Source organism: Panthera pardus, unplaced genomic scaffold, assembly GCF_024362965.1.
Source record: "Panthera pardus isolate Hobbes unplaced genomic scaffold, ASM2436296v1 HiC_scaffold_22, whole genome shotgun sequence".
In the NCBI taxonomy this organism is placed as follows: domain Eukaryota; kingdom Metazoa; phylum Chordata; class Mammalia; order Carnivora; family Felidae; genus Panthera; species Panthera pardus.
In genome coordinates, this window is record NW_026526788.1 from 34,552,357 (window position 1) to 34,566,453 (window position 14,097).

General features: G+C 33.8%; 1 protein-coding gene across 4 annotated transcripts in view; it reads left to right on the forward strand.

Moving 5' to 3' along the window:
* Positions 1-14,097, forward strand: part of ADK (adenosine kinase) — a 513,465-nt gene that overhangs the window by 406,292 nt on the left and 93,076 nt on the right. For all 4 annotated transcript variants that reach the window (XM_019444618.2, XM_019444621.2, XM_019444620.2 and 1 more), the window contains one exon: positions 8,394-8,508. In XM_019444618.2, coding sequence (XP_019300163.1) covers positions 8,394-8,508 — 115 coding nt within the window. The remainder of the gene's footprint in view (positions 1-8,393; positions 8,509-14,097) is intronic.

Consider the following 14,097-nt stretch of genomic DNA (forward strand, 5'->3'; position numbering starts at 1 on the left):
TCATGGTTTCTTTGTTCTGCCAGCACAGTGTTATGACGCACTCTGCTAGGTCTGCACCCAACATCGCCTACAGATGTTATTTATTGAATTTTGAAAAGCCTCTTGGGAAGCCAAGAGGTTGGGCACGGTTTCAAGCTGCCTCTGCAGATATGGGGCCTGTCAGTTTGTTCAGTTAAAAAGCTACCTCATTAGCTGTATTACATTTCATAAGGATTCACTGCTAAAGCAGTGGTGGAGCAAGACTAAATAGTGAAATATAATGTCATTTAAATAATTTCACCCCTACCACATGTAGATTATCATTATGCAAATTAATTTCCAAAGGTTGTACTTAACAGTTGTTAGGGACTGATTAATTTAAATCCCACTCATATAAACTTCCTGTTTTAATCTTTTTTCTTCTCTCACTCTCTCTCTCTTTTTTTCTTGCATAAATGTATATAAATTTTCTGAAACCAAATATCAATAATTGGTTTTAATTTCTAGGTCCTAATTTTGTTTTCCTAGTAGAAGTATTAGCTGTCAAGATTCAAAACTCCATGTGGTTGTTGTTGGCAAAATTAAGACAGATAACACCATGTTTTTATCTATATAATATCTATCTTCCAGTTGATTATTAGAAAACATTGACTTTAATCTGAACCCAGGTTAACTGACAGAGAATTAATAAACTGAGTTTATAAGTTTTATGACTCTCCTATGTATTGAGCCAGAACTATGTAGAATGCTGTGTTCTGTACAGCAACTTGGAATGTTGCATGGTAGTAATTTTAAAAAATTAAACTAACTATTTACATGCTCAGTATTGTTGACCATCTAGAAAACCTGTGAGCATTGATTGGATGTATCAGTAATCTCACTTTGGACTGTTCAGAGAAAAATGTTGTATGAATTTGTGATGGAACAGTTACTTAAATGTACTAAAGGAAGATTCATTATCGAGCAACAGAGTAATACACATGCATGTTATCCATGTCATACATAGGACTTGACAGCCAGACATAAAGCTTCCTCTTCTTGGAGGAAGACATTGAATTTGTGGTATAAGTATTCTATGAAAAAACTAGATCCTATGCAAACTAACTTTTTCTGTTTTCTACTAACTGGCATCATATTAACCTTTGCATTAATTCTTATTTACTGATTCTAGAATTGTTTCTTTTTCCCATAAATCTGCCATAATTGATTACAGCATATAAACCAAGTGATGATGTTTATAATAGTATATCTTACTACCTTCTAACATAGCAAAACTGCTCTGTTGGTAATGTTGACAGTAATATGTTAGATTAGATAAAGCACACCATGTCTTGATGTGTCCCTTCATGAGTTTCCTAAAATACTCCAAGCATTGTAGAATATATAAGAGCCATGAGTAGAATATTTTTGTTAATAAATATAACCCATATATGGAATCCTATCTAGAGGAATTCAGTGATTTTAAAATGTCATTAAATTTTCCTTAGTCCATTAGACAGTAATAGGAAAGCATAAGTTTGAAGCTTGGTGTTTTTAAAGAATCAAAAAAGAATAAATCACTTTATCTTAACACTTTAATATCTATAGAATTGCTTCTCAGCCTTTTGGCTAAGATCAAGTGTAATACCTATAGAAATGTGTCAGTGCTCTCAGGTCTACTGTGACAAACTAGACAAAATCTGCATTTTATCCCTCTCAACTTTAATTTTACCTCTAAACTGGGGCACGAGTGAGGAAAGAAATGAAAAGATTAAAAAGAAAGGTGAGCATTTTTTTTTCTACTGGCTCTGCTGTTCTACCATCATTTCTATTATAAATCCCAATCAGTTCCCAAAGCCACTGAATATTGCGACTAGTGATATGTCTGTTAACAGACCAGTCCAAAAGCCTCTAAAAATAACCAGTATTTATTCATCAGGAAATATCTTCTGTAGCATTGTTTATGATATTCTGGTTAGCTTCTCTGCAAATTTTAGATAATCTTTCTTTTTTAAAAAATCTTTAATCTTTAAAATGAATTGGGCAATTTTCAGTAAGAAGAGGCAGCTTAGGAGGGCACTGGAGAATGAGATAAAAACTGGAGCTGGGCAAAGCACAAAGCAGAAGAGAGAGAATATATATATATATATATATATATATATATATATATATATATGATGGAAAATTGCATAGTGCCTGATTCAAATGACAGACCTGCTAAGAATTTAAAATGACAATTCTTGAGGTAAAAAGTTTCATGAGGCCTTTTATTATTCTGGGAAATCAGTTCAGACTGCAATGTGTTTTTAAATCTACTTTATCTTGAACTGAACCAATTAAAGGTTTATATTTTTAGAACCCAAATAAAAATAAGATACTTAAAAATATGTTTCATTATCAAACCTTTTAAAAGCAGTATTGAAAATTGATTTAAATTAAATAAAGAAAATATCTCCAAAACTTAAATATAATATTCTTTGTATTTTCATCCTTTGTGCAATAGACTATGTGCCAAATGATGAAAATAATACATACCTTCTCTGCTGAGTCATTTATTCAGTTTTACTCCAAGCAATGAATTTTAGTTTTATTTTAGATCTCTAAGATACATTACTTCTGACCATAGAGAAAACAAAGCAATCGTTTTCCCTTTTCCAACTTCCCTACAGCCCCTGACTCTATCCAGAGGATCCTAGGCTTGTAATCTGTATCTGACCATTGATGACTGTATGATCTTATACCACTGAGACAGGAAAGTTTTGAATTGTGCTATCCAATACAGCATCTGTTAGCCACAAAATTAATTAAAATTAACTAAAATTTAAAATTCAGTTCCTAAATCTCAGTAGACAGATTTCAAGTGCTCTCTATAGCCTTTGTAGCTTGGGACTGCCATATTAGTACAGATATAGATCATATCTACCATCACAGAAAATTCCATTGATCGGCATTGGATAGAAAGTCCATAGAGTATTCAGGAGGTATTGATTCCCAAAGAATTCTCCAAAATTTTTCTGAGGTTCTTGTGTTTCTCACAAATGCAAAGGATACAATGAATGATCACCTAGAGTTTCTGAAAATAAGACACTAAGTTAGGTCCTGCTGGCTAAGAGAGTACAATGCAGTTTTTCTAGGTGACTAAGTCCCCAAAGAGGACAGTTTTTTTTTATTATTAAATATATTTTATTGTCAAATTGGGTTCCATACAACACCCAGTGCTCATCCCAACAGGTGCCCTCAAAGAGGACAGTTTTATTTTTTTTTTAATTTTTTTTTAACGTTTTTATTTATTTTTGAGACAGAGAGAGAGCATGAACAGGAGAGAGGCAGAGACAGAGGGAGACACAGAATCAGAAGCAGGCTCCAGGCTCTGAGCCATCAGCCCAGAGCCCGATGCGGGGCTCGAACTCACGGACTGTGAGATCGTGACCTGAGCTGAAGTCGGACGCTTAACCGACTGAGCCACCCAGGCGCCCCAAAGAGGACAGTTTTAAAACAGTAGATTAACAGAAAGAGATAAGATAGTCTTTTAATTATCTTCATTTAATCATTTATTCATTCAGTAAATAGTTACTGAGCACTAACTCTGGGCCTAACACTCCGATAGACCCTAAACACAAGATAGAAGTGACCAGAGAGTATACTGTGAAGGAGAACATGGGAGGGGTTCTTATTTTAGATATGATAGACATAGAATGACTCTCTGAGGAAAGTAAAACTTGAAAAATATGAATATCTAGCATTGACAGAAAAAAAACAAAACAAAGAAACAACAGGGAAACAAATTTCAAACAGAGGGAACAAGAGTACACAGGCCCCCAAAGGAGAAGGAGCATAATGTACTGTGTAGTCCAAGAGCTGAGAGAAGGCCAATGTGCCTGGAATGAAGAGAGGAGAAAGAGGTAGTAGGAGATAAGACTGGACACTGACACATCATGTGAGCACCATAATTATTATAGGAGTTTCTATTTGGAAAACAAAAGAATGTGATATGGTTAAGTGAGGCACTGTGGGAACCCCACAATTGGTATTCTCTAGGAGTAGGTAGATTGTGACAGTATTAACATGTGTATCATCAGCTTGTTAAAAATGGAATGAAGAGGGTATATTCTTTAATTTGGAAGACAATGATAAATTTAAGGTGTGCGATCACCAGTGACAATAAAAGCATAATTTAGCATTTATAAAATGCTTCACAGTTTATGAAACCTTTTCCAACATATAATTAATACATTTAATATTCACACAAGCCTTTTGGGGTTAAGTGGGGCATGTATTGCCCTATCAGTTCAACAGATGGAAAATAGGTTACATGATTTGTGCAGGATCACACATAGCTAATATATAATGGAGCCAGAACCAGAGCCAGCTCTTTAAGTCTTGTACTCTTTACTGTACAAACTACACTTCTTTCTTTCTCACATCCTAACATATTGGAGGAGGAGATTAGATTTCCAAATGACCTTAGAAAATGAAAAGTGTCTTGAAAGTTAAAAACTGAAAATCACTAGGGTAAAATACAAGCCAGGATAATTAAGAGGAAAAAAAATAGCAAACTTAAATACAGGATCATCAGTGACTTGTGCATGTGACAGAAAAATGATTTCAATTGAACATGCTATCATTTTGTGATAACAACAGAAAACACATTGCCAGAATTCAAAGAAGCAGTATAATCTGTGGAGCATGGAATCTTGGTTAAGGGTATAATTTCTGGAGTCAGGCTTTGTAGGTGCTAGCCCTGGTTGTACCACTTAGAATATTTATGACCTTAAGAAGCTTCTTAACTTCCCCATGACTCAATTTCTTCACCTACAAAATGAGGATATAGTAATAATACCTACTGCCATAGAAGTTAAGATTTAATGAGCACTTTAGAGCTACATACATGGCTCATAACTAAATTGTATGAGCTTTCTTCTACTCTTCCCCCTTTTTCCTTTTTCTCCTCCCTTATTAGATACTGTAATTGAATTCCCAATACTCAAAACTCTTGAGGTCCTTTCTAGAGATTTTGGGGCAACCGCAGGATATGAGTTTTGGAGAGTATTAAAGATGGTTATTAGAGGAAAGAAATGAACATTTATTAAGTACTTAGCACTTGTTAAATATGGCATTAAGCTCTTTCACTTACCTTCTTTCATCCTCACAACAATTATTTTCAACTTTTTATTTTGAAATAATTCTAGAAATAATTATAGACTTAGAAAATTTGCAAAACTAGTACACTCAGCTTTCCCTAATGTAACATCTTACACAGGTGAAGGTATATTGATCAAAACCAGAAAATTAACATTAGTGTGATACTGGTAACTGAACTACAGTCCTTATTCTGATTTCACCAGTTTCTTCTTAATTTCTTTTCTCTGTTCAAGAATCTAATCCAGGAAAACAAATTGCATTTGTCATGTCTCCTTTGTCTCTTCCTATCTGTGACAGTTTCTCATTCTTTTCTTGTTCATGATCTTGATCCTTTTGAAGAATACTTGTCAATCATTTTATAGAATATCCCTCAATTTGAGTTTCTCTGATATTTTCTGTTAATTAAGATGAGGGTATGCAATTTTGCCAGAAATACCACAGAGGTGATTTGCCCTTCTCAGTGCATCATTATCAGGAATATGTGATGTCCCCTTGTCTTACTTATTTGTCTTACTTATTGTTGGTGACATTAACTTTCGTCACTGGGTTAAGGTGGTATTTGTCAGTTTATTTTTTGTAAAGTTACTATTTTATCACTGTATTTAATAAACATCTTGATGATATTTGGGGACTGTACAAAAATCTTGTTTCACCTACTAATGAAAATTTGTAATAAGTATCTTAGGGGAAATACTTTGAGACTATGCACATATCCTGATTCTCTTCAAATTTTTGCCCACTAATTCTAAGCATATTTCTTTCTTTTTTAAAATGTTTATTTATTTATTTTGAGAGAGAAAGAGCAAAGGAGAGACAGAGAGAGAAGGAGAGAGAGAGAATCCCAAGCACTCTGCATGGTATCAGCACAGATATCAGAACTCGAACCCACAAACTGCAAGATGAGCTGGAACCAGGAATTGGACACTTAACTGTCTGAGCCACCCAGGCACCCCACTTCCCAACATCTTTTAGCATAAATATTTTCTTAGTTTTATAGATGAGGAAGTGCAGCCTCACAGAGGTTTATTTACCTACTCAAAGTACACAGATCTAGGTGTGTCACACTCTCAAGTCCTTGTAATTTCATAATTCTGTTAAGATGCTAGCGCAAGTATAAAAGAGAAGAATCTATGGGGAGGTGGGGGTGGCTGCAGAACTAGGAATATATAACTTTAAGAAAACAAAATTGAGGTTTTAAGAAAAGTTTCCATCCTAGATTGGGCTCAACTATGGAAGCCAAAGCAGTGGCTCTTCGAGGCACAGTAAGAAATTTAGATCTGGTATTACTGACAGTGATTCCAGAGTGACAGAAGGATTTTGTATGAACCGTGGACATGGATACAATTAGAATAAAGTTTAACCATTCTGTAAAGATTTGTGTTTTATATATGGGAAATTTATTTCAATCTTGAATTGCCAGTTTTATAAAATTTAATTTGAGACATAAGAAAGGTTTCTTTGATTAAGTTACTCAAACTCCCATAAAATATATATATCTTCCCATTGGCCAGAAGACAACTGTGGAATCTCATTCTTAATTTATTCCTTATACCACATTGAAGAAAGACCTCTATTTAAAAAACATCTACTACATACATCGGATTCTGATGATGATTGATTGATTGAATGTGGCTCTGGGCTTTGCCCCTTTATCTTTATTAAATATGAACTGTACCCAATCAAGCAAAAATCCGACAGTAGTAAAACTTAAGTGTGCTAAGGAGATTGGGAAAATATATGTCAGTCATTTTAATTAATGTATACATTTATTTGAGAGAGTGAAAATGTCATTATGTGGCTTTTGTTTTTCTTTTTTTAGTCCTTTCAGCTGTTACTAGTCATTTCTGATAGTCTTTCCCTAAAACTGAGGGAATTCCTTTTCTCAGATATCAGAGTTCAGGCTTAGTTTTGTTCTAAAATAAGCAACCCAAAGTGAAACAGTCAGCATGTTTGAAAGGTCAGCAGCATTGTCTTACCATACGTGGCTGTTCTTTTCAAAGACAGCAGTCGTCCGGAATCGTCATGTTAGGTGCAGGAGAAGCTTGGATTCATGTATTATCTGGAATTTCTTAAGTATGTAGTGAACAAACAACATAGAATATTTCACTAAAGATTTTCATACCTTTAAAAATGTCATAGTTGCTGATGTTCTTTGTAACCATTATGACTTGTCTACCTTGATTACCTAAATTTTTCTGTCCTGTATATTCTAATTCACTTCCTTGATACCACTCATATATTTCTCCTCTAGTATGTGTTTCTCTCTCCATAACTGTTTGAAACTACACACAAGAGAGTACCAAAAAGGCCAAACCATGCATGGTTTAGAGGGCCACTGAATTTAGACATGGATTTTTTAATTATTTTAAAATTGCTGAAAACATGATTCTAAGAATCCTACTGATAATAGCTCAAGAGTTAGATTTCAAGTCAAAACAGTTAAGATGTAAAACTTCATGGCCTATGTGATGTGAAAAATAGCATCAGTTTTCTAGAATTAATTTGTTATTTTTTTAACTTTATCTTCTTTAAATAAAATTAAGTCTATAGGAAATAGCATCTCTTTCATTTTTCTTTGAAAATGTTGGCATTTTAGCAACATTATTTCCAGAGTCAGCATAATTCTGTAAACCTCTAAAATAATTCAATATTCCTTTTTTATTTTTTACAAATCTCTCTTTAATTTGAAATTTGAATATTGGCTATTTGCTGCTATTAAGAAATTATTAATTTAAAAAAATATACTAGTATGTGGTTATGTTTAAATCATTACCTCTCAGGGATACATAATAAAACATTTATGGATAACATTGTTTTGTATCTGGGATTTGCTTGAGAATAATATGAAAGGCAAGTGGGTAAAACTATAGATAAAAATTATCACAAATTTAAAATTGTTGGGGCCACCTGGGTGGCTAGGTTGTTTAAGGGGCTGACTCTTGATTTCAGCTCAGGTCATGATCTCACAGTTTGTAGAATTGGGCCTAGCATCAGCTTGGGATTCTCTCTCTCCCTGTCTCTCTGCCCCTCCCCTGCTCATGGTCACGCTCTTTCTTTCTTTCAAAATAAATGAATAAACTTTTTAAAAAAATAAATAAAATGTTTTCAACTTGATGGTAGGTTCCTTGGAGGTTATTGTACTATTCTATTTACTTTTGTATGTAGTTAAAATTCTTATAGTAGGGGTACATATCTCTCCTATTTTGAGCATGAGAAGCTAAATCCTTAAACTACTAGTAAGTTTTGCTTTATTGTACTGGTTATGAGAACTTTTTCCTCTTCTCTATTAATAGACTGAAGACATTAAAGAAATAGCCAAAAAGACACAAGCTCTGCCAAAGGTGAATCCGAAGAGGCAGCGAATCGTGATTTTCACCCAAGGAAGAGAGGATACTATAATGGCTACAGGTACATGTGGAAATTGTATGAGAAACCCAGTATTATGAAGATTAATTGTAACAAAATTCTATATTCTTGATATTATAATTTATTTGAAAATAGCATACTTTCTTTTCTGTTTTTTTACCACCTTCATGCATTTCACTGACCCCATCCCCACCCCTGCCTTTGGCAAACACCTATCTGTTCTCTGTATTTATGAGTTCAGTTTTGGGGTTTTTTTATTTTTTGTTTGTTTCTTTGTTTTAGATTCCACATACAAGTGAGGTAATACAGTATTTTCTTTCTTTCTCTGAGTGATTTCGCTTTGTATAATGCCCTCAAGGTTCATTCATATTGTTTAAATGGCAGGATTTTCTTCTTTTTTTTTATGGCTGACTGATATTCCATTGTGTCTGTGTCCATTGGATACTTAGCTATTGTCTTAGCTATTATAAATAATGCTGCAATGAACATGGGGGCATAGATTTCTTTTTGAGTTAGTGTTTTTGTTTCTTTTGGATAAATACCCAGAAATGGAATTGCAGATCATATGGTAGTTCTATTTTTAATTTTTTGAGGAACGTTCATACTGTTTTTCTATGGCGACTGCACCAATTTACAGTCCCACCAACAGTACATAAGTGTTTCTTTTTCTCCGTGTCCTCACCAACATTTATTTCTTATCTTTTTGATAATAAGCATCCTAATAGGATGAGGTGATATCTCATTGTGGTTTTGATTTGCATTTCCCTGATGATTGCTGATGTTGAGCATCTTTTTGTGTACCTGTTGGCCATCAATAATAATGATCTAGTTTCATTCTTTTGCATGTGGCTGTACAATTTTCCCAGCACCATCCATTGAAGACTGTCCCTTGCCCATTGTATATTTTTTACTTTTTTGTCATAAATTAATTAATCATTTAGGGATGGGTTTATTTCTGGACTCTCTGTTATGTTCCATTGATACATGTGTCTGTCTGTTTTTATGTAAGTACCATACTGATTTGATTACTAGATCTAATATAGTTTGAAATCAGGAAGTGTGATGCCTCCAGCCTTGTTCTTCTTTCTCAAGATTGCTTTGACTATATAGGGTCTTTTGTATTTCTTTTGATGGTTAGTTGGTTGGGGTTCTTTTTTACTATTTTTACCCTCCCCTCCCCCCGCCCAGACTCTTTTTGTGGTTCTGTATAAATTTTAAGGTTGTTTGTTCTATTTCTGTGAAAATGTACCTTTTGTAGTGTTTTTATTTTAATTTATTTTAAGTTTACTTATTTATTTTGAGAGAGAGAGAAAGCAGGAGAGGGGCAGAGAAAGAGAGGGAGAGAGAGAATCTCAAGCAGGCTCTACACCATCAGCATGGAGCACATGCGGGGCTTGAACTCACAAACTGTAATATCATGACCTGAGCCGAAGTTGGACACTTAACCTACTGAGCCACCCAGATGCCTCTGTTCTTATTTTAATAAGTAAACCTACCTTCTATCTCAGTAGAAAAGATTTCATTTTCAAGAAGGTAATTTATTAAAATTCAGTTGAGTAAATCCACTTTGATTTAGTTTATTTACTTTAATATTTTGGGAATATTGTCAGTCTAATAATGTCTTTCCTAAAAAAAAAGTTTTACTTAGTAAATTCCTGTGCTTGCTTAAATGAATTTATCCAATTATGAACAAATAAAATCCACAGATAAGTTACTTCCTCAGTTTTAAACTTCAAGAAGAAAACCTCACTTATCTTACAGATATAGGAGTTTCATCTAGTAAACAAATATTTTATTGGTTAAAATGATTAATATCATCAGTGTGATGAAAACTATTAAAGCCAAATATAAACCTGTTAATTCTGTGTGAACCAGTAAGATTAAAACTTGTCAGTTAACTAATAATTATTATAAACAGTAGCAATTATTACCTTTGTGTTTTTTCAATATACTGCTAAACAGAAATTCAAGATATAAGCCTTAAACATCTAACTAGGAAATAAAATTAATACACATAAAAATATAAATACAAAGAAGTAAAATCACACTTATTCATTATTGGTACAGACTATATGGGTTGTATTGACTCAGAAAGGAGACTGATCAATAAAGCCAAAAGAAAGATGTTATAGTGAATTTTTCTTGAATTTAATATTTAAGCCTGAAAAGGGTCAAAAAAAGAAATGAGTGTCAATTTTGGGTAAGAAGGGGCCTTAGAATTAATTCATTCCAACTTTCTTACTTTAGAATTGTCAAAAACAAGATTCAAACACTTACTTAAAAAATATTTATTTCAGGGGTGCCTGGGTGGCTTAGTCAGTTGAGCATCCAACTCTGATCTCGGCTCAGGTCATGATCTCACAGTTCATGAGTTCAAGACCCACGTGGAGGTTTGTGCTGACAGCACGGAGCCTGCTTGGGATTCTGTCTCACTCTCTCTGCTCCTCCCCTGTTCACACATGCTCTTTCTCTAAAATAAATAAATAAACAAACAAACTTAAAAAATATATTTATTTCAAAATAATCCAGTGAGTGACAAATAGTGGAGTTATAAATGAAATGGTGATGGGTATATGTGGGGTGGTCATTATGTTATATTACTTCCACTTGTGTATATATTTACAATTTTTCCGTGATTAAAAGTATAAAAAACAGAAAGACAGAAAAATAAAAACTAATTTTCAATCAAGATCAAAGATACTAAGTAATTTTCCTAAGATACATTGATATCCTTGCTAAGCCTTGAATTCTAGGAAGGATTTAAAGCAAGGAGAGCAATCTAGTCATATGAGTGAAGAGGACCATATGAGCAAAGGCATCAGGTACCATATAATCTTTAATTGTTGTGACAGAAAAAGCCACGCTGTTAATTTGTGCAAGAGAGAAAAGAAATAAATCATGAAAAGATACCCCTGCATTGATAATAACCATCTGGATTGTCTTCATGTAGTAGGTGGCCTGTTCCTGTCTTAGCAATGAACACTGCTTGGAAAAGTGAAAAACATGGAGACTTCTTATCTTACAGGACTGTAGTACTGCCTTCAGATTCATAAAATGCTACTTGGTTGCTCTTTCTGGAGATATTTATTTTAAGGCTTTATATATTCTAGATATACATAGTGTACAAGTGTCTTCCTCATTGTGAATTTATACAATTTCCCCAAAACTGAAATCTTTAAAATTAGTCCCCCCTTCCTGTGACTCAATTTCTTTGTCAACTCATTTTGTTCTTTATGAAATCTATTAAACCATTCTTAGGAATACTTACTGGCAAGAATTTATTTGAGGAAAGACATTGGCTAATCTTTACTCTTCATACTATATGAAAATGAACTTAAATTAGAGGATGCACTATATCTGCAATGCATGATAAATACAAGATGGATAGAGAATCTGTTCAGCGGTGTCAGCTACAAAAGCAAACATGATAAATGTTAATGCAGTTTTGAGCCCTGGGATAAGCTATTCAGTGCACAAGCATAGCTGAATCTCTTTGCTATGTTGTTATTCATGGCAGCCAAATAAATGTCAATAATAAAAGAGAATTAAAGATTTTCATTTCCCAGAGGCAATCCTCTAATACGGCTTGATCTTTCATTTCATTTGTAATTCGTTCTCATGTCAGGATGCAATCATTCGCCAGGCTCTGGGTGTCATGTTAAGTCATTTAATAATGATTAAGAACATAAAAATGCTTGGCCTGTGGGGCAATTCACAGAAGAGATGCCAATTTGTTATTGTTTTTCCTCCTTTGCTCTTGAATATGGATCAGCTTTTTCCCACCTCCTAGCATTAAAATACTAATGGAGAATGGGGAGGGAAAGTATCCCTTAATTTACCATAAGTGACATTCCAGAATGGCACAAGGCAGTGCTAACACACTTATTAAAACACTAATTAGGAATCATTGTTCCTTAAACCTCACAATGTGGAGTATTTTTAAATGATCACTGCTAAGTTTGTGTCATTTAGCAATTATGTAACAAAGTCAGTTTTCTTGGTATTTAATTCTAGAGACGTTTTCTCCTTTTGAGATATATATGGTGTCTATAAGCCACTTCTGTTATTTTATACATGTAGTTCTTTGAATTCCTCTTTGCTAAATTGTCTGTGAATCTAAAGTCTTTAACATCCTGTTTGGTCACCTCTATTTCAGTTGAGTCTCCATTTTGTATATCCATCTGCCGAGAAGTTTTGTCGCATATCAACCATTGTATCATTGCTTGCAGGCTAATTGAGTTCCAACCTTTTTTGGGGGAGTGCTGGGGTGGGGGTGGCAGGGAGCACTGGAAAGTAATAAGAGTAAGAAGCCAGGAATGACAGGCAGAAAAGAAAATATGATTCTATACACTTTGAACCTTTTAATAAATGTTGAATGAACCTGTTAGGTAGCACAAAAGTCAGGTCAAGGAAGTCATTCCTGTGTCTATAAACTGTAGAAAAACTAAGACTATAGATTTTTATTTCCTACTGGACAGCAATTACTAACGAGATCTTCATATATCAATACCTTATTATATTAACAATTGTAGTAAAAATAAATATTTTATATACATGCATATATACAGAATACATACACATATACAGACATATATTTCTCCAGGTTTCTGTACTACATATATCACTAAAAATTGGAAAAAGCAATAGGATTTTTATTCTAAATTGAAAATAATGCATTTCACACTTTTGCTCTTATGTGACACAATGAAATAGGTCCACTCCAGAATAAATTGTAGACTTTTCTGAATACTTTCAGAATTCTTTCTGGTCTGTTTGAATTTTGATTTTTGCCAAATGGAAGAAAATAGATTAGGTCAAAAGTTTCATGTGGAAGACAGGGGCTGCCATGTCAGAATGACCTGGTGGGCTTTTGATAAATATAGCCCTGCCTTCATAGAAGTATGTTCACTTCAACTTGATACATCCGTATGAAGAGTAGTAGAATATACATCCTTGAGAAGATGTATGAGAATGGGGTTTGTAGAGTGTGAGGGAAGTGGAGTATAGGGTTGTGTATTGTTGTAAAGATCCTTTAGGTAATACAGCAATGCTGTCTGTCCTTCATCTCTCACTTTGAAACCTTTGGATTAGGTGATTTGATAATGTTGCCCAAGTTTATGATTTTGTAGGATGATAGAAACAGAACCTTTTAGTAGCTAAACATCTAGTATTTGAATAAGTCAAGCCTTGGTGAATGCTTCTTTCTCTTGATAATTCACAAAGTGTCATGTACTCATCTACTATTACTAGCAATCTACATATATTATTTTAAATAGCCAAATTCATTTGATTAGTTTATAATTTAAGGTAGTCTCATCATAGTGCCCTTTGTCATTTCCTTATAAGTAAGTGAGGTTACTGAAGCTGCTTGTCTTCATGTTCCTGAGACCTTAAAGAAGCTTGTCACCCCATTTGCTAGTTAAGTTTTCATGTTCTTTAAAAATACTCAGTGCTATACATTATAAGAAAAGGTCAATGTGTTTTACAATTCTTGTAGACATAAAGTACAGAAAGTGTGCAATAGAAAATGCAGACTCTAAAGAAAACAACTTTAGCAGCTGGAAGGATAATAATGTCAGCACATCATCACAACTCCTACTCCTACAAAATATTGTCATAAATCATTTTGGA